At 47.7% G+C, this 17,826-nt stretch overlaps 1 protein-coding gene across 6 annotated transcripts in view; it reads left to right on the top strand.

Moving 5' to 3' along the window:
• The window catches only part of Katnal1 (katanin catalytic subunit A1 like 1), a 61,396-nt gene that overhangs the window by 39,612 nt on the left and 3,958 nt on the right, over positions 1–17,826 (top strand). For 5 of the 6 annotated variants that reach the window (XM_006248817.5, XM_017598482.3, XM_017598481.3 and 2 more), the window contains exons 5-9: positions 4,099–4,226; positions 4,573–4,678; positions 5,607–5,765; positions 6,544–6,670; positions 9,036–9,170. In XM_006248817.5, the coding sequence (XP_006248879.1) occupies positions 4,099–4,226; positions 4,573–4,678; positions 5,607–5,765; positions 6,544–6,670; positions 9,036–9,170 (655 nt within the window). Of the gene's footprint in view, positions 1–2,773; positions 3,784–4,098; positions 4,227–4,572; positions 4,679–5,606; positions 5,766–6,543; positions 6,671–9,035; positions 9,171–17,826 lie in introns of those variants that run through there. The other variant, XM_039089157.2, reaches the window with a different exon arrangement.

The raw sequence follows: 17,826 nt of genomic DNA on the forward strand, positions 1-17,826 counted from the left end.
ACTTTGTGGGACAGTAGGCTCCGGAGGGCTGCAGGCTGGGGTCCTGTGTTTGCTCTGCGTTGGGGTGGAAGCGGCCCCCATGTGCAGCAGTGCGCCCTGTGAACAAACGGGCTGCGAGCACCCGTCTGCAGCGCGGTGCCTACGCTGCTGTTCCTGCTTAGGCGGGCACTGGCCTTGTTTGCCCGTTTTCTCATCTGTGAGATGGAAGCGAGACTGCCCTGTTCTTTTAGAATGAATGTGCTGACACGTGCTAAGTTCTCAGGACACCGACACAGAGACCAGTGCGGATGTCAGCGGTTAGACTAAAATGACAGTGGGAGACAGACAGAGGCACAGAAAAGACTACACAGAATTAGCATTTTACAGAAGACACGCTGGAGCTGCAGAGACTGCTCAGTGGTTAGGGGCACACATTCCTCTCCTAGAAGACCTGAGTTTGGTCAGGTGATTCATAATCCTGTAACTCCAGCTCCAGGGGAATCTGATGTCTGTCTGTCTGTCTGTCTGTCTGTCTGTCTCTCTTGTGTGCACATACACAAACACACACACAGACTCATGTTAAGACAAAAAATTAAATATAATTGATATATTGAGGCTGAGAAGGTAGTTCTTTGATAAGAGTGCTTACCCAGCCATGGATGTAATCTCCAGCACCAAAAAAAAAAAAAAAAAAAAGAGGGAGGGAGGGAAGGAGATGGGGGAGAAGGGATGGAGAAAGAAAGAAAGAAGTAAGGAAAGAAATAATGCTGTGTCTAAGAAATTTTGCATTTGTTTTTTGGCTATTGAGTCCAGGCAGCAGAGGGTGAGTTGGACGTGGGAGAAGACACTGCTTTATAGAAAGGACCGGAGGCCATCTACAGTTCAGCTGAGACGTTCTGGTGACTGTATGTGGTTCCCTGCCTTGCAAGAAAGTCGGTATCTTTGTCAAACAGGAGACATTGTCAGAAAAATCCTTTCGCTGATCTGAAACCTGCCGCCTCTGTTGCTTCATATTGGCCTCTGCAGTAACAGAGCAGCTAGTGTGTGTGTGTGTGTGTGTGTGTCTGTCTGTCTGTCTGTCTGTCTGTCTGTGGTGTTCCAGTAGTAGCTCGTCAGCTTACGTGGTCCACATCTCCTGGAATCCTCCTCCGATGGTGGGGCGTGTGAGCCATTCATCAGCTGGTCATCGTTCCGTGGTAGAGTTCATCCAACAATGTATCTGTAAAGTGCACGGCACAGAGCTGCCTGGATCTTAATCACTCAGTGTGGGAAGCTGCAAAGGAAAATGCTCGTATTATCTGCATTTGGGGACAGGCTGTGATAGTCACTGACTGCAAGCTATAAATATTTGCTTTGTCGCCTAGAGCCTCATTTTCTTCAGATAGAATGAGAGGCATTACTCACAAAAAATCCTTATGGAAGTTGCCTTGATTTGAATAATGTAGAAATTAGTACAAAGAAGCTAACTATTTTGCTTTAGGGAAAAGAAAAAAAATGTGTGTCAGCTTCCACACTGTCAAATGGTTGCTAATTCTGACCGTAATAACTCGTGTGCAAATCTAAGCGTTCGGAGGTCACTCTGTGACATTCCAGTCTAGTGTTCTGTATAAGTCCCAGTGTCCCAAGTGACGGTGTAAGCTTCGCTGCCTGGAAGCTGTTCATGAAAGTAGCACAGCTAATCGGCTGCTCCTGCTCAGGCAGATGGCATGTATGTCAGCTCTCCCCGTCCTAATTTAATTTACGTTTGTGATAAGGACACTTCTCGCCCAATTTTACTGTGATTTTGCTGTAGCCTCACAGGTTCGCCCTCCTCTCACTTCGCCATCTTGGTTTGACTGGCCCGGTCACTCAGTGACTCACACCGACTCTGACTCCTCAGTGCAGGAAAGGCTTTCATCTTTGTGACTCCTCCTCCTTCCCATCATCCTTCTGTGACTCCTCCTCCTCCTTCCCATCATCCTTCCCTGCAGTAGCCACAGGCTTGTCTGAAGTGTAGGTCGGATTGGGTGCTGCCCATTTCTCCATCCTGCCCTCAGTCACATCGACTGCTCGATAGCTCCGCTTTCCTGCACGGGACTAGATAGATGCTCAGTGAGGGCACACAGTGCATCCTCGTCTGCCTTGAAGCCACGCTTGCGGTCAGATGAGCTGTGTAATACCTTCGGACAGTCCCATGATTCCCATTTTCTTGGTGTGTCTGTCATGTGGGCATTTGTGTGAAAGTGAAATTTTAACTTCACTTTCCACGTGGTAAGTCTCAAATCACAATGTCGGCTCCCGTTGATGCTTACTACTTTGTTTCTAGAATCCTGGAAAATGGTCATAGCGTTCCCAGGGATTGACTTGTGTGTGACCCGTAGCCGTGGCCTAGCCACGCCATAGAATGGGATCCGAGACAGAGCCTATTTTAAGTTGGTTGATATTGTTTGTTCTGTCGTTAGGCTAGAAGCTTGTTTTCCTAGAGTCCGTTTTAACACATGCTGCTTTAAGCGCAAGGATATTACTAAACACTTAACCTAGCCTGGCACTAGTCTGCCCAAGTGAGTAAATCCTCACAATCAGGTCACCAGAACACTGCTTTGGCCAATTACTGGGTGGCTCAGAAGATCAGAACATCCGCCCCATGAGCCGTTGGGTTCTCCTTTGGTACTGACTGCTTCTCTAGCTCAGAAGTAGAACTGGAGAAGTCTGTTATGATCTGTTGTCTCCTCGTTGGAAGCCTTTACCCTTCGTTTTCTATCAGATAGAAGAGGGGCTGGTGCTCTTGAAGGGGCATGGATCTACTCATTAGAGCTGTTCTTGTGGTTGAAATCCCTGAGAATCAGAGCATTTTCACAGTCCCCTCTTGAGCACTGTGGAAGCTTGCAGAGCCCTGTAGCTCACAGAATCATAGCCTAGAATTCTTTCTTTCTCTTAAAGCCACCGTATCAGGAAAAGAATTTAGGATAGATTAAACATTTCTTTAAGTCTTGAAACCTGTGGTTAAAAAGGTCCTCTGAGCTGTGAATCTGAAAGGTCCTGAGCCAACGGAGGTAGGAGAGCTGGGGGAGGGCTTGGACGTTACTACAGCGCTTGGGTAGTAACTCTTTATGAGTAACTGTGATGGGGTCACAGGAGCTGTACTGAGGAGACCCTCAATTCCCGTGTGGTGACTCAGTAGCCAGGGAGAGCTTATAAGTGCAGGAAAAGTCTCAGGTCCAGCTTGCCTGTAGCCTTTGTTCTGGCTGCCTCGGGGATCTGTCACTCGGCCATTCACTGAACTTGTTAAGCGACTCAGTCAGCTGTGAGATTGGATAGCCAAGGAAAGGGGCTGCACTAGGAAGGCAGGAAGCTACATTTCCTGTCCCAACCTTTAAATGGAGTCTGACTTAGCTTTTACATTTCTTCCTAGTCAGAACTCGGAGAAGCACCGGGCATGGCGGCACATAGGCAGAAGCAGGAGGGTCTCTGAGTCCAAGGCCAGCCTGATGTGCGAAGCGAGTCTAGGACAGCCAGGGCTCTGTTGCAAAAAAAGCAGAGAAGCACTTAGTTACTTGGCTTTCTTTCCCGAGGCCTGTTTTCCTTATCCATAAGGAAAGGAAAAGCAGCCACTGCGCTGGGCTGTTACATTAAATTAGCACTGTGTGAGATAGTCTGTCATAAGGCCGGTGCTCAGTAATTAATTTTCTCTTTGCACATCAGCAGTCTGTTTCCTAGCAGAGGTGCAAATGCTTTGTATCCAGGGAGTCAGAGGCAGGCTTCCCCTGTTGGATACAGTGAGGGCTGGTGAACTCTTACCTGGGACTGTCCGCCAAGGTGGAGAACGTAAGTCTGACCAGTTGAGACACTTCTGCTGAATTCACTAGGCTAGGATGATCTGGCAATGAGAAGACACTATGTGAAGTAGTAAGAAGAGATTTTAAAGAGATTACTCCAGGCAGGAATGTAGCTCAGTGCCAAGGTGCTTGCCTAGCCTGTGCAGGCTCTGGGTTTCAGCCCAGCCCCTGCCCTATGTACACACTCCATAGACACACGGACACACACACACACGGACACACAGACACATTATATATCGAAAGAGTTATGTATCGATTAGAGTTATTTTGTTACTGGCCATAACTTCTTTTACTCATATTCCAGGCAAGGAAAAATATGCAAGATGGCGCAAGTGATGGTGAGATCCCCAAGTTCGATGGCGCTGGGTATGACAAGGATCTGGTGGAGGCTCTGGAGAGGGACATTGTGTCCAGGAACCCTAGCATTCACTGGTGAGCGTCCTGAATTACAGTAGAGAAGAAAACTCACCATAAGGGTGGGGTCCTGTGACTCTCCTCTCCTCCCCAGTCTCCTGATGATGCCTTTATCTGTAATGGCCGTTCTGTCAGCCTCTGACCTAGGACGCTTTACATGTTAACTTGTCGACATGCTGACAGTCTGCTAGCTGCATAAAGTATTCTAATTAATAATGCCAGGATGTTCTCACTGATCATTTTTGTATAGTAAGAATACAGTCTTAATATAAGGGCAGTTTTGTAAGCAGACACATTTAAAATAATAACCTTTTGGCCATAAATCAGGTGTGGCTTGAGTAAGCCTGCGACTCTTCTTTCACAGGGATGATATAGCAGATCTGGAGGAAGCTAAGAAGTTGCTCCGGGAAGCTGTTGTCCTTCCCATGTGGATGCCTGACTTTTTCAAAGGGATTAGAAGGCCATGGAAGGTGAGCATGTCTGACAGCCTTGGAGTGGGGATGCTTACGTAACAAAGGGCAACACTGCTGTGGACCTGTGTGCTAACGCCATCAGTCAGTCGGTCGGTTGGTCGTCCGTCAGGCAGTGCAGAGCCACCTGCACAGGAATTCGTAGTTGAAATATGCTGCAGCCACACAGCCAGAGAGATGGGCTTAGAGCGATGGGGCTGCTGCCTTCAAAGCCATGTGTTTCAGCTGCTGAGATAGAGGCTGGCTTTTAAGAAGGTTTGGATGGCTTTTTCTGTAAATAAAAAGTTAAGCAAATTAAACTGTATCTCTGTGTGTGTGTGTGTGTGTGTGTGTGTGTGTGCATGCGCGCGCGCAGGAGTATGTGCGTGAAAGTGCACGTGTCTCCACAGACAGAAGAGGGTGTTGGATCCCCTCGGGCTGGAGTACAGGTGCTTGTGAGTCTGACGGGTGCTGGGAACTGAGTGCAGCTCCTCTGTGATAGCGTCACACGCTCTTTACCCCTGAGCCATCTCCTCAGCCCATGAACAGCTAGGCAGACTTCCCACATGCCAGGATCATGGACGGGAGCCACCGTCCCTGCTCAGTCTGTCAACTATGAGCTTATCCCTGGATGCCTCGGACTGGAGAGAGAGACAGCTTGAGAAAGAACTGTCTTGTTTTCCTTACTTGTTTTGTTTCGAGACAGGGTTTCTCTGCATAGCCCTGGCTGTCCTGGAACTCACTCTGTAGACCAATCGGACCTCAAACTCAGATCTGCCTGTCTCTGCCTCCAGGGTGCTGACATTAAAGGTGTGCACCACTGCACTGGCATTCCTCGTTTGCTTGATACACTGGTTAAATGCACTGATCTCACCGTGACAGCGGGGGAGGGTAGCCTCTGAAAAGCGTTTAAATATACTGTGTTGTTTAATTCACCTTGAAATTTCAGGGTGTGCTGATGGTCGGCCCTCCAGGGACTGGTAAGACTATGCTGGCTAAAGCTGTTGCCACCGAATGTGGGACAACCTTTTTCAACGTCTCCTCTTCCACCCTGACGTCTAAGTACCGAGGCGAGTCTGAGAAGTTGGTCCGTCTGTTGTTTGAAATGGTAAGTGATTGATGCTGTGTTTGGATTTCTAAATGCTTCTAATTTCTAATTTCTATCTGTCTGGGCATGTGATTCCTCACAGTCCAGGTCTGTGTACCTTCTGATCTTCTGAGAGAGCAGTGTGGCGTTCTGTACTAGTTGTAGACACATCCGTCATAGTGAGTTTTGCGGGATACTTGGAATATCTTTCTCCATGCGATGGGAAAAGGCCCTTTGACATCCTGTCCAGTGAGGGTGATTGGCAGTTTGGACATCTAGCACACTGATGAGACAGAAGACCTTAGAAGTCAGCTAGAGGCACATCTGTCATTAGATATTGATTTATTTAAAATTGTTGCCAGGAAGGTTTTTGGGATGGAAATGTCTCATCATAAACAAGAAAGAATTGCCAGGTCTGGTGGCATATGCCTTGGGAGGCAGACAGGTGGATCTCTGAGTTTGAGTTTGAGGCTGGTGTAGTCCAGGTAGCCACTCCCAGACCAGTCAGAGCTGCATAGTGAGACCTGCCTTAAAATAATAACAAACAAATAAAAAGTGGAAAAATGACATAACGAATCTCTATATATCTTTCACCCAGCATCACCAACCGGGTAAGTTTTATTTTTGGATTGGCTTTTCCTAAAATGATTGTCAGTGACACAGTAGTGGTGGGACCTTTTATAGACAAGAATTGCAGCCTTCATTTGCCACTATTTTAGAAGGAAAGCCAAACACTCCTTAAAAATACAGAATGCTTTATGAGATCACTGAATGGCCGCTTTAACGTATTCTCCCCAAGGCGAGGTTCTATGCCCCTACCACGATCTTCATCGACGAAATAGACTCCATCTGCAGTCGAAGAGGGACCTCCGATGAGCATGAGGCCAGCCGCAGAGTGAAGTCCGAGCTCCTCATCCAGATGGACGGTAACTGTCACTAACGAGTCCTCGGACTCCGTCCTCCTCAATTCTGTCTGCATCTGTGCTGTGGAAGGTCTCAGTGAACGGGTCAGAAGGCCACTCGTTCAGCCACCCACTCGTTCATGCATCCTGAAGGGCTCCCTGGGGACTTAGTGTGAACCCTGTCGCAGTCTGGGTTCTAGGCTATGGAGCAAAGGCCTACTGTGCCCACTCAGGCTGTAAAGGTGTGGCTGGGCCTTCAGACCATCACAGGGAGGGCTCCACAGGGGCTGCACCGTTTGAATGATAATATCGAGGCACATTTACTGGTTTTCATTTAATTCCCTCACAGGTATGTAGTAGAGTATTCCGGGGTCACAAAACCTGGGAGTGTCCCAAAGCAGGGAGGCAGAAGCAGAATGAGAGGGCAGCTAGTCTCGCATTTACTCAGACACTGAGCCATTTGAAAAGTCTTCTAACCAAGACTTGAGAAGTTTTGAAAACTATGCCTGTCTTTCATAAGATATGTTGTCTATCTTAATTTGATGAGTCATGGAGTCTTATTTGTACAATGAGTTAATACTTTGAACATTCTGTCTGTCTGTCTGTCTGTCTGTCTACTTATGGTGCTGGGGCTAGAACTTGGAGCCTTGTGTCTGATTGCAAGCACCGCTGAGCCAGCACCTAGCCTTCCTAGCCTTCGGTTTCCAATGGCAAATAGTGGTAGACAGACTCCACACAATGAGAGCTCTTTAGAGTTCCACAGATTATTTTTTTAAGAATAGCAAAAGTTCTGAGACCAAACCTTTGAGACTAACTGCTACACCAGGGGCATACAGCTGGCAGAGGGGCTTTGATGCCCTGGCTAGAATTGTCCAGACAAAGAAGAAAAACATTTGGGGAGCCGTGAAAGAGAGGGGTGCAGCACTAATTTTAAGAGACAGCTCACTCTGGTAGTTGTGTGAGAGACAAGAGGTGATTTAAGTCTATGAGAAAAGATACAAATGTGTCTAAAATATTCAGCAAGTGTTGTTTCTGATCATCTACTGGTTTTGGACACCCAGTGTCTTCTATTTCTGTGAAGAGACATCACGACCAAGGCAACTTATAAGAGAAAGCATTTACTTGGGTTTTGCACACAGTTTCGGAGGATTAGTCACTAGTATCACAATGGGGTATCTGGCAGGCATAGTAATAAAGAAATGGCTTAAGAGCTCATATCTGATTTGCAACTTGGGCTAGGCTTTTGAAACCTCAAAGCCCACCTCAATGACACACTTCCTCCAATAAGACCACACCTCCTAATCCTTTCCAAACAGTTCCACTAACTTGGGATCGATCCAGCACTCAAACATCTGAGCCAATGGGGACCATCTTCATTCAAACCTCTACACTTAGGATGGGTACTTAACATCACATGGTACACAACGCCAGACTCTTAGAGACCAACGATGATATTGTGTGCCAGGAGACCTGCCCCTCAGTCAATCTATTTCAGCACCTGCTTATATATGAAAGGAAGGAATTTGTTTTATTTGAGAGGAAAACATAAGAGTAAACATTGGATATTTCCAATTGGGGCCAGGGCATAACTGAGTACACATTCAGTAGCAGGATTTTATTCAACGTCGCGCATGGCTGTTTGTTAGTTGGAGAAATTCAGTCCCCATAGGGATGATTTCAGAAGACATCTAGTAGGGATTTACTTACTGCGCACGTCTGTGGCCTTCAGTGTGAAGTGATATCGCACTGTGCATCACCCTGAGCCAACTGTGAGCTCTCCAAGTCTTTGTTATTGTCTTGTCGTTGTTTCTGGTTGTGAGACAGATTCTCTCTGTTTCGTAGATCTTGCTGTCTTTGAACTTTCTACTTAGACCAGGCTGGCCTTGAACTCACAGAGATTCATTTGCCTCTGCCTCCCAGGAGCTGGCATTAAAAATGTACACTACCATACTACCATGCCCTGATAAAAGTTTTAATCCTGAAACTAACTGTGAGGAAGCAGACAGTGCTTATAAAACTCTATGCCGTGTTTCAGCTGTTCTCACTCTTGAGAAGGCCACTAAATTACAGCCTCATCACCCCCAAAATAAGTCGGAAAAGAGGGAGTTTATAGGGAAAACATGAAAGACTCAGTGGACTCGACTCCGGGTCCTTGGAAACAATATGCACGGCTTTCTTACAGAAAGACTGAGGAGCCCTGCCCTAGGCTGTTGAACTCTTGGGCTCCTCAGTTTTGCTCTGTGTCGATGCATGGTTTTGCCCCTCTATCGAGGCCACAGAGATGGGGAAGTTGCCTCCTTGGCTAACACTTGGAGATGCTGGCTGAGGGAAAGGATTTCAGTGGCCATCACAGGGACACTGACAACTTTCTCCTGCTCCCTGTGCCCAGGAGTTGGAGGAGCCTTAGAAAACGATGATCCATCCAAAATGGTGATGGTCCTGGCGGCTACGAACTTCCCGTGGGACATCGATGAGGCTCTGCGCAGGAGACTGGAGAAGAGGATCTACATCCCTCTCCCCACAGGTGTGGTGCCTTCCTTATGCTGGATTTGGAACGTTCTGTCATTTCCTGTTAACCCTCTTCTACTTATTTAAATCTCTGCGTCACTGGCACTTCGTTTGAAGACCTCTGTGGTGTTAGAAGGCCAGTCTGAGTGATGGAAATAGAGACCACGTGACGGCCTCTGCATCTCAGAGAAACCCAGCTTCAGAGCAGTATTCGTGCTGATAAGTTTGGTGCTACTTGAGTTCTTTTAAAATTGGGTTTCACTAACCCTTATTTAAATATTTTTAAAAAGTTGTCTTAGAGACTTTGAAAAGTGGTTTCCTCTTGAATGTTGAATTCTTTTTTTTTTTTTTTTCTTTTCTTTCCTGGAGCTAAGGACTGAACCCAGGGCCTTGCGCTTGCTAGGCAAGTGCTCTACCACTGAGCTAAATCCCCAACCCCGAATGTTGAATTCTTAAGCTGTTTTTACCTTTTTCCTCTGAGGTAAATGTATATATAATGAAAGGTGTGTATCCTAAGTGTGTGATTGGATGAGTTCTTTTAACTATGTCGTTAAGTTGACTTGACATCCTAGACAGGATGTGGGAGCGTTCTGCTGCCCCAGAAAGCCTGTGTGCCTCAGCACTTCACCCAGATTTCCATTTCTGGTCCTCCATCACCACAGACCAGCTCCTCTCGTGCTAAGCTTTGAATACACGGGATCATGACAACATACAGTCACTGGTGACATGTGTCCTGCACAATGTCTTTGAGATCTGCACCATATCTGCCATCAGTTTCTTCTCCACGTAAAGGTGCTGTGTGTGTTGGTTCTGCTGTTGATGGACCCAGGAGGTGCCTCTACTTTTCTATTATAATTTTATGGATGACTGTTTTTAGGTCTTTGGGATGATGTGAGTAGGACAGATCGGTCAGTCAGCAGAGAGGTACGTGCTCAACTCTGTAAGACTGACGCTGTGCCCACTTCTAACAAGGCACCTGTACTTAGCTTTATAAGAAATCCCCAAACCTGAGTGGTCCTAAGGTGTTACACTGCCATGGTCATTATCACCATCAGTAAGTGGGAAGGCCAGCTCTGCTGCGGCCTGGCCTGTAGCAGCTGTCACCCATGTCTCTGTCATTTGCTCTGATCCGTGTGAAGTGGCATCTAACTACGTGAGTCTGCATTTTCTGATGACTTAAGATATTGATTTTCAGGAGCTTATGTAGTATTTCCTCCCAGTTTCCAGTCATTTTTTTTTTTTTTTTATAATTTTGTCTTCCAGTTTGTAGTTTTGCTTTTCAATTTTCTGTAAGTTATTTCTTGATGGCCAGAACATTTTTATTTGGTAAAGACCTTTTTTTCAAGGTTTTTTTGTTTTGTTTTTTATTAATAGGGCTTCCTGTATCTTAGGAATGTTTCCTTGCCCCCAGGCTGCAAAGTGTTCTTCTTCTGTTGACTTCAGAAACCGTATTTAGCTCTGTGGCTCTGTTTGAGTGGATTGTATGCGTAGGCTGGCTTTTATTTCTTCCGTGTGTATATTTGGTTCTAGTATCATTGAAAGGAATTTTCTCAATTCAGTAAAAACCTTAAGAACTGGCATCTTGCAGAGTGTGCCCCAGACAGTAATGGAATTGAATTAGGAATCAGTGAGATATTTAGATCACCCCAATATTTTACTTCTAAGCAAATTAACTCTGAATAACAAAGGGGCCTAAGAAAATTGGGAAAATGGAAAATATTTTTATCTTGGAAGAAAAATATGTCACACTAAATATTGTGATAAGACATAGAGGGTTTAAGGTCTGTAAACATGTACATTAAAAAGGAAGGCTTGAAGGCTGGAGAGATGGCTCGGCGGGTAAGAGCACTGGCTGCTCTTCCAGAGGTCCTGAGTTCAAATCCCAGCAACCACATGGTGGCTCACAACCATCTGTAATGAGATCTGATGCCCTCTTCTGGTGAGTCTGAAGACAGCTACATTGTACTCATAGAGTAAAATAAATAAATCTTTTAAAAAAAGGGGAAGACTTGAGTTGGTACTATTTTAGACTGTGAAACAAATTAGCCTCTGTATGTCTGGAAAATAAATTATAAAAATGTTAAGTGAAATATGAAGTAGATATTAATAAGGCAAATATTTGATTTTTTTTACATCTCTAGAGCAGTAATCAAGAGCGGCAGATAAATTACCAGTGTTAGAATAAGGAGTCACCACGACAGATCCTACAGACTAAGTCTAGACCGACAACTGAGTGAAAGTAGCCTTTCTCTACATTTCTCCATGCGTGTCTCAGGACGAGCATGCAGTGGAGACCGTGCAAGCCATCGTGGGTGAGAAAGTCACAGGTGTTAACATTCGCACTTAAAGAGAAGACGGGCCTCAACTTGCTACTCTTCTCTGCTTTCAGAAAGCGAGGAGGCTGAGCTCATGGAGTAAACTCTTCCTGGGCCACAGTCTAGTGAGGCAGAAATCAGTGCCCTGCGCCCTGGGCGGTTTTCCTGAAAGCCAGACATCGGGCCCAGCTAGACATAGGCTCCCCTCTTCGTTTTCCTACCCGGGAAAAGCTGTACACATGCTCCATGGAGCTGTGTGAGTTTTTTCTACGTGCCACAGGCTTCTGGTCCTGTAGCATCTAGGGCTTTCTGGTGTTGGTGGCCCTCAGGTCACAGCGGGCTGACCCGTCCTCAGTGCTCAGCGTGAGCCAGCAGTGCTATGGGAAGCTAGAATGTGGGGCGCACATCCCTCTTCTCATTCCCTCCAAGGGGGAGCTACAAGTTGGCCTTTTCCCTGGTCTCTGGGAGCAGTGTTAGCTTGGGGCAGAACTGACGCTGTAGCCGACAGCCGTTCTTACGATTTCTACACAGTGCACGCGATGAGCATGCCCACTTCTGGAACTTTCAGCGGGCTTCTGGACTTTTCATGTGGCTTCCGAGCCGCGCTGAGGTTAAGCCAACATCTCCCCGCCATCAGAGGAACCTCGGCCAGGGTTTCTTATTCACCCATGCTGCAGCCTTCTCAGCCTCTGTTTTTATTGCCATGTCCGCTGTCACTGTCCCCTTGTGTGTTGAGGTGTGTCTTTCTGACTCCGGTTAGTTCTTTTGTTTTTAAATCAGTTTTACTGAGGATCGACTTAGACACAGTCAACTTTCTCCGCTTAGGAGTCTGAGATGCGGCAGCTGTGTGCCACCATGAGGCCACACAGCGAGAAGCCATGCACCTCTCCTCCAGAAAAGGCTTCCTAGCTCTCCCCGGGCTGCCTTCCTTCTTCCCTCTGAGCTGATTTGCCGTTTTTGTTGTTTCACTGTGTGAACATGTCCCAGACTGTCCCTCCATTCCCTGTTGGGTGAGATTAGACTCTGTCTAGGTTGAGGCCATTGCGAATGAACTGACAGTTGGGTGCTTGGTGGCCGATGCGCTAGTGTCTCCGGCATAAACGCTGAACAGGGACAAAGGTGACATGTTTGGCTGTAGCGGCAGGCTGGTCACTGCCCTCCCCGCTGTCTTGAAGACACTGCCCTTCGTGTTGCCGTAGTCGGCCATAACGTCCAGTCCCCTGTGTGTGTGTTGGATGTCTTGGTCTTCCTCTAACCGTCAATGGGGTGCTGGCCACTTCCTCTAACTGCTTTCTCTGACACGCTGATCCACCTTTGTCTACGGACCCCTTCCTTCGCCATCTCTTCTGCTTTGTGTCTGTCGTGTGAGGATCCATTTTAGGTGTGTTTTGCAGATCTGTCATTGCCAGTTTTTAAATAGCTTGTTGTGATGCTGGGACTCCTCCCTGTTGTCTTGTCCACTTGTCTCTCTTCCCTCTAAATCCTCCGTTCTTCCCCTGCGGTGGTCGTGTGGCCTGTGTCTCAGAACAGCGTGACAGAAGCGATGACAAGAACATCCTGACGCCCTTCTCGTGAGGGCCAGGCAGCCATGACATGAAGTTACTCAGGCAGCTATGGAGAAGCCCACACAGGAACCAGAGACTTCTACTAACAGCCACCATCTTGCCAGTCACAGAAATGAGCTGCTTCTAGATTGACTAGTGCAGGCCTGTAGTGCACTGTGTGAGATACTAACTGTCCACTTGACACAGCCCAGAGTCACTGAGAAGGGAGTCTGGATGGTCGCCTCCGTCAGATTGGCCTGCGGGCATGTCTGTGGGAGGTTGTCTTGATTAGTAGTTGATGCGGGTGGGGCCAGCCTACTGTGGGCAGCACCGTTCCGACGTAGTTGGGCCTGAGCTGTATCAGAAAGCCAGCCAAGTGTGGGTCTGTGAGCCACAAGCAGCACCCCTCAATGTCTCTGCCGTGGCTCCTAGCTGCGAGTGAGTTCTCTGGTTGGAGGTAATGCTCTGCCTCCCCTCAGTGATGGACTGGGACTGGGACATGGGAGCCATGGACCCGTTCTTCAGATAAGTCACTTTGGGTCGGAATAGCTCGTCATAGCAACGGAAGGAAACTAGGTTATGCTCTGAGTCGGACAAAGAAAGAGGACCTATAGAGTGTATCTCTCTGTCCATCTGCTTCTCTCTCTGTCTGTCTGCGTGTTGATGGTGGGGTGCCGGAAGAAAGAGTGAGAGAGAAGAGGAGAGAGAGAGAGAGAGATAGAGATTGGTGGATGGAGTAATTCAGGGTATGGCTCATGTAACCACAGCGGCTGGCAAGTGCGCAGCTCAGGGTGAGCTGCCATGGTAGAGACCCAGGAAGAGCTGATGTCATGCGCAGTTAATCGAGAAGCCTGTCTGCCTCCAGGCTCCGATTTTCTGGGCGAGGCCAATGTTTTAACTGAAGCCTTCAGCTGATGAGGTGAGGCCCAGCCCCACTGTGGAGAAGGTTCTTGGCCCTCCTCACAGTCACCAGCCTAAACATGTACCCCCAGGGTAGAACTCCGCATGCACCTAGGCACTTGGTCCCAGCCAAGTTGAACATATAAATCAGTCATCACAGACGCCGGACCAGACATTGTAGATAAGATGCTTCTAGATTCCTGATTCACAGAAACTGTAAGAGGATACATTACCCTGGCCTCTGCACTTTAGCTCAGCGTTTACTCAGGACTAGATTACCACTTCCTACTTCATGGCAGCTATTCTAACCTTTAGACAACGCCGCTTCCACTCACTGCTTTTCCGTTTTCTTCATTTATTTGCATTTTTCTGTGTCTTACTCTGCCCTGTGATTGATATCCCATGCTGCATGCTGTAGAGCGTCTGGGTATTGCTTTCCTATACAGGGCAGCCCTGCTGGCACTCAGAGGCAAGACTGAGAAAACTGCTCGTCAGTTCCTCAGGGCTGGAAAGATGGCCAGTGGTTTTCGGGAGAACCCTGGTTTGATTCCCAGCGCTAACACGGTAGCTCACAACCCCCTGGAACTTGAGTCCCAGGGGATTCAAAGCCATCTTCTGGCCTTCGCAGGCGTTGCACACACAGGGCTGTAGCCATACAGGCTGGTGAACACCCAGATATGAAAATACTTGGCCTCGTGGCTTCACATAAGTTTATAGTGGTTTGCCATAGGAGGGCTGATCTGGCGGGCGTCAGCTGTTTCTCCATGGCAGAAAGCGAGGGAAGCCTTGTCTATGACTCTTGAAGCTGCACCTTTGTAACAAACATATTACTTGATCTCTCCTGAGACTTGGCCTCCAGGCTATCTAATGTAATTAATTGGTAGTTTCAGCTCACAGGCCCTGCTCTATGTCACCTGTCCTGTCTGTCACTTTTATTCTGCTACTTTTGATAATCTTAGGATTTAAACACATTTCGTTTTCTTACAGTAGTGTTTAATTGCTGGTTGAGCTTATGAGACGATCTTACCTAGAGCACTGGCTGAAGGGACTTAAGACCCTGCCATCACGAGTGTCTGACTGTGTCTCTGGACCCGTGACCTGAATGTGTTTGTCCCATAGGCCCCCAGGCTCATTCCTATCCCCAGAACATGGTACCTGGGGGTGAAGAGTTCCGAGTCTTGTCCTTTCTTTCCTCTTTCCTAAGCATTTGGAAGTGTTTGCTGTTGTCTCCCCACTGTGACTGTTCGTGCCAGCTTGTCTCACTCGGCTCTGTGTGCGTGAACTCGGGGCCGAATCGTTTATTAGCATTCTCTGTTTATTCAGTAATTGCCAAGTCAGATGCTCTTGTCCCCGCTTCTAGGAAAGAAACAGGACATCCTCAGAACTCAGCAGTCCCCAGAGTGTCCTCCCAAGCACACTCCCTTCCAGGCCCGCTGCTAACCGCTGTCGTTCCTTTTATAAAAATGATTTATTGTTTTTCCTCGTAATTTGTATCACTTAATAATATATTTCCAAACAGTTTTATTTCTTTTGCAATTTTACATAAATTCAGTCACAAAATGGTGTCTGTCTTCTGCTGCTTTTGCTCAGCGTGTTTCTACATGCAGATGTAGTTCCTTTCTAAGCTGTGCGCTCTTCTACTGTCTAAACATAGCCTCGTTGCATTAAACAACAGAAATGCACTTGCACACGGGTCACAAAGACCAGAATGTGTCATGGAACCCGGGTGTGGGGTGCATGCTGTGGTAGGAGATCTCTCTCACGAACATGTGTCGGAGATTTAAAAAAAAACCAAAACAACCTGTTATTTAGCAATGGGAAAATGGAGAAGAGGAAGCTCTGTTTAAAGCCAGCTTCTCCACCACAGAGCTGGTTCTGCACACAGGGAAGGAGGAACAAAGGAGAGGGGAACCCAGGGAGGGACATGGACACTCCTGGGCACAGGCGCTGCCTCTCCTCATCCCTTTGGTGGTCAGTGTGGCTGGGAGAGGACTTTACCTTGAAGGGGGATGAGAGACTAGGCACATCTCTGTGAGATTAGCCCTGAATGAGACAAAATAGTTCCCTAATCCTTAACCTATCTACGTGCAGGGTGAGCTGAATCTGCCCAGACGATAAGCCATCCGGGAGGACAGACATAGGATGAAGGGACAGATGCCAGGTCTTCTCATCCTGACGTAGTTGTGGGACATCTGTAGACCTAGGAGAGGACCGTGTTCCCTTCTAAAGTGGCTGTCCAGGCTCTAGGGAGGGAGCCAATGCTCCTGTTTTCAGTGATTCTGTGCTACAGGTATTCCCCAGCAAGACTGCGGGGACGTCACCAACAGTGCAGACTAGCTGTGCGCCCCTCAGAATTAATGCTGCTAAGTCACTTGAGCAAGCAAGGGTTTACTCCACTTTCCATCATTCCCTCTGAGACACTGCTATTTGCCTGGTAGACCCTGCTCTTTGCCTGCCATCTTCCTCTGGTAGCCACACATGACCTTCCTCCTGAGTATGTCTGTGCCCTAACCTCTCTGTAAGGACACCAGTTACACTGGGTGCGGGCACAGTCGCATGACCTCTTTTGAGATCTTTTAAAAACCTGTCACCAAGTGTAGTCAAACTCCAAAGGACTTGGAGTTAGGACTTCAACATAAGAATATTTGGGGGCATAGTTCTTGTGATAATTGGAGTCCCCGATTCAAGCGTGCTCTGCATGGTAAGTTCTCCCCTTGTGCTTTTAGTGTGTGTGTGTGTGTGTGTGTGTGTGTGTGTGTGTGTGTGGTGTATAGCCACATGCATGTGATCATGTGTGCATGAGTGCTGTGCATGTGCCTCTGGAGGCCAGCAGTCAGTGTTAGGTGTCTTCCTCTGTCACCCTCCTCATTTTTTGAGACAGGGTCTCTCACTTGCTTGTAGCTTGTTGACTGACTAGACTAGCTGGCTAGTGAGCCTTCAGGACCCGTGTCTGTCTCCCAGCTCAGGGATCACGGTTCATGCTGCCCCTCCAAGATTTTGATGTGGGCGCCAGGGATCCAAACTCGGGTCCTCATGCTTTCGTGGTGAACAGTTTGTCTGCTGAGCTGTCTCCGCAGCCCCACAGCTCCTCTCTAAAAACCTGCATCTTGAGAGTTCTCCCTGAGATCATTAACTGTTTTCCTAGGTATTTCCTGAAAATGCTTTTAATTTTACACTTATTTTACTTGTAATGGATCGGCACTGAGTTTTGCGTAGAGTATGGGGGAAACCGGATCTCATTTTCCCTGAGGACAGGTTTGCTTTTCTTTATTGCCCATCCCACCTTTCATCCCTGGAGCCTAGGGCCCACCTCGCTCCCATTTCTATCCCACTGATCTGTTCATCTCCAGAGAGCCCCCCCCGCCCCCCTTGCAGGCAGCAGGCAGGCAGCAGGCGGGCAGGGTGCTGTTGCTCTGCAGGCCTTCATAGAAATCATCATTGTCATCGTGTGTGTCGTTGCTGTCAGCAGCAGCCACAGCTCTCCCCACCTTGCTGCTCCCCCAGAGCATCTCAAGGCTCTTACCGCTCTGTAAACAGACCACCTCAGACATTCTGTGGAAATGCTTTGATGTTAGGAATTGGGAGAAGAAATATAAATGTAGTTCTATGAAAGATAGAACGAATCAAGATTAAATCGGTAGGGGCGGACTCTACTGAGACAATGCTGAGGTGTGGCGTGAATACCTGACATGGTGGGCTGGCCTCCCGGAAGCCAGCGGGCAGGGCCCTGCACTTTGTGTTTCGGGAGCTTACCGAGGCCCTGCTGTTGTCCTGATAATGGAAAAAGTCTATATGCCTTCGTTCTCAGGAACTGCACGCTCATGAACCTGTGGGTATAATGTCACCTGCAGCCAGCCCTCAATTCATGTGTGTGTGTGTGTGTGTATGTATGTGTATGTGTGTGTATGTGTGT

This window comes from Rattus norvegicus, chromosome 12 (genome assembly GCF_036323735.1).
Source record: "Rattus norvegicus strain BN/NHsdMcwi chromosome 12, GRCr8, whole genome shotgun sequence".
NCBI classification, from domain to species: Eukaryota; Metazoa; Chordata; class Mammalia; order Rodentia; family Muridae; genus Rattus; species Rattus norvegicus.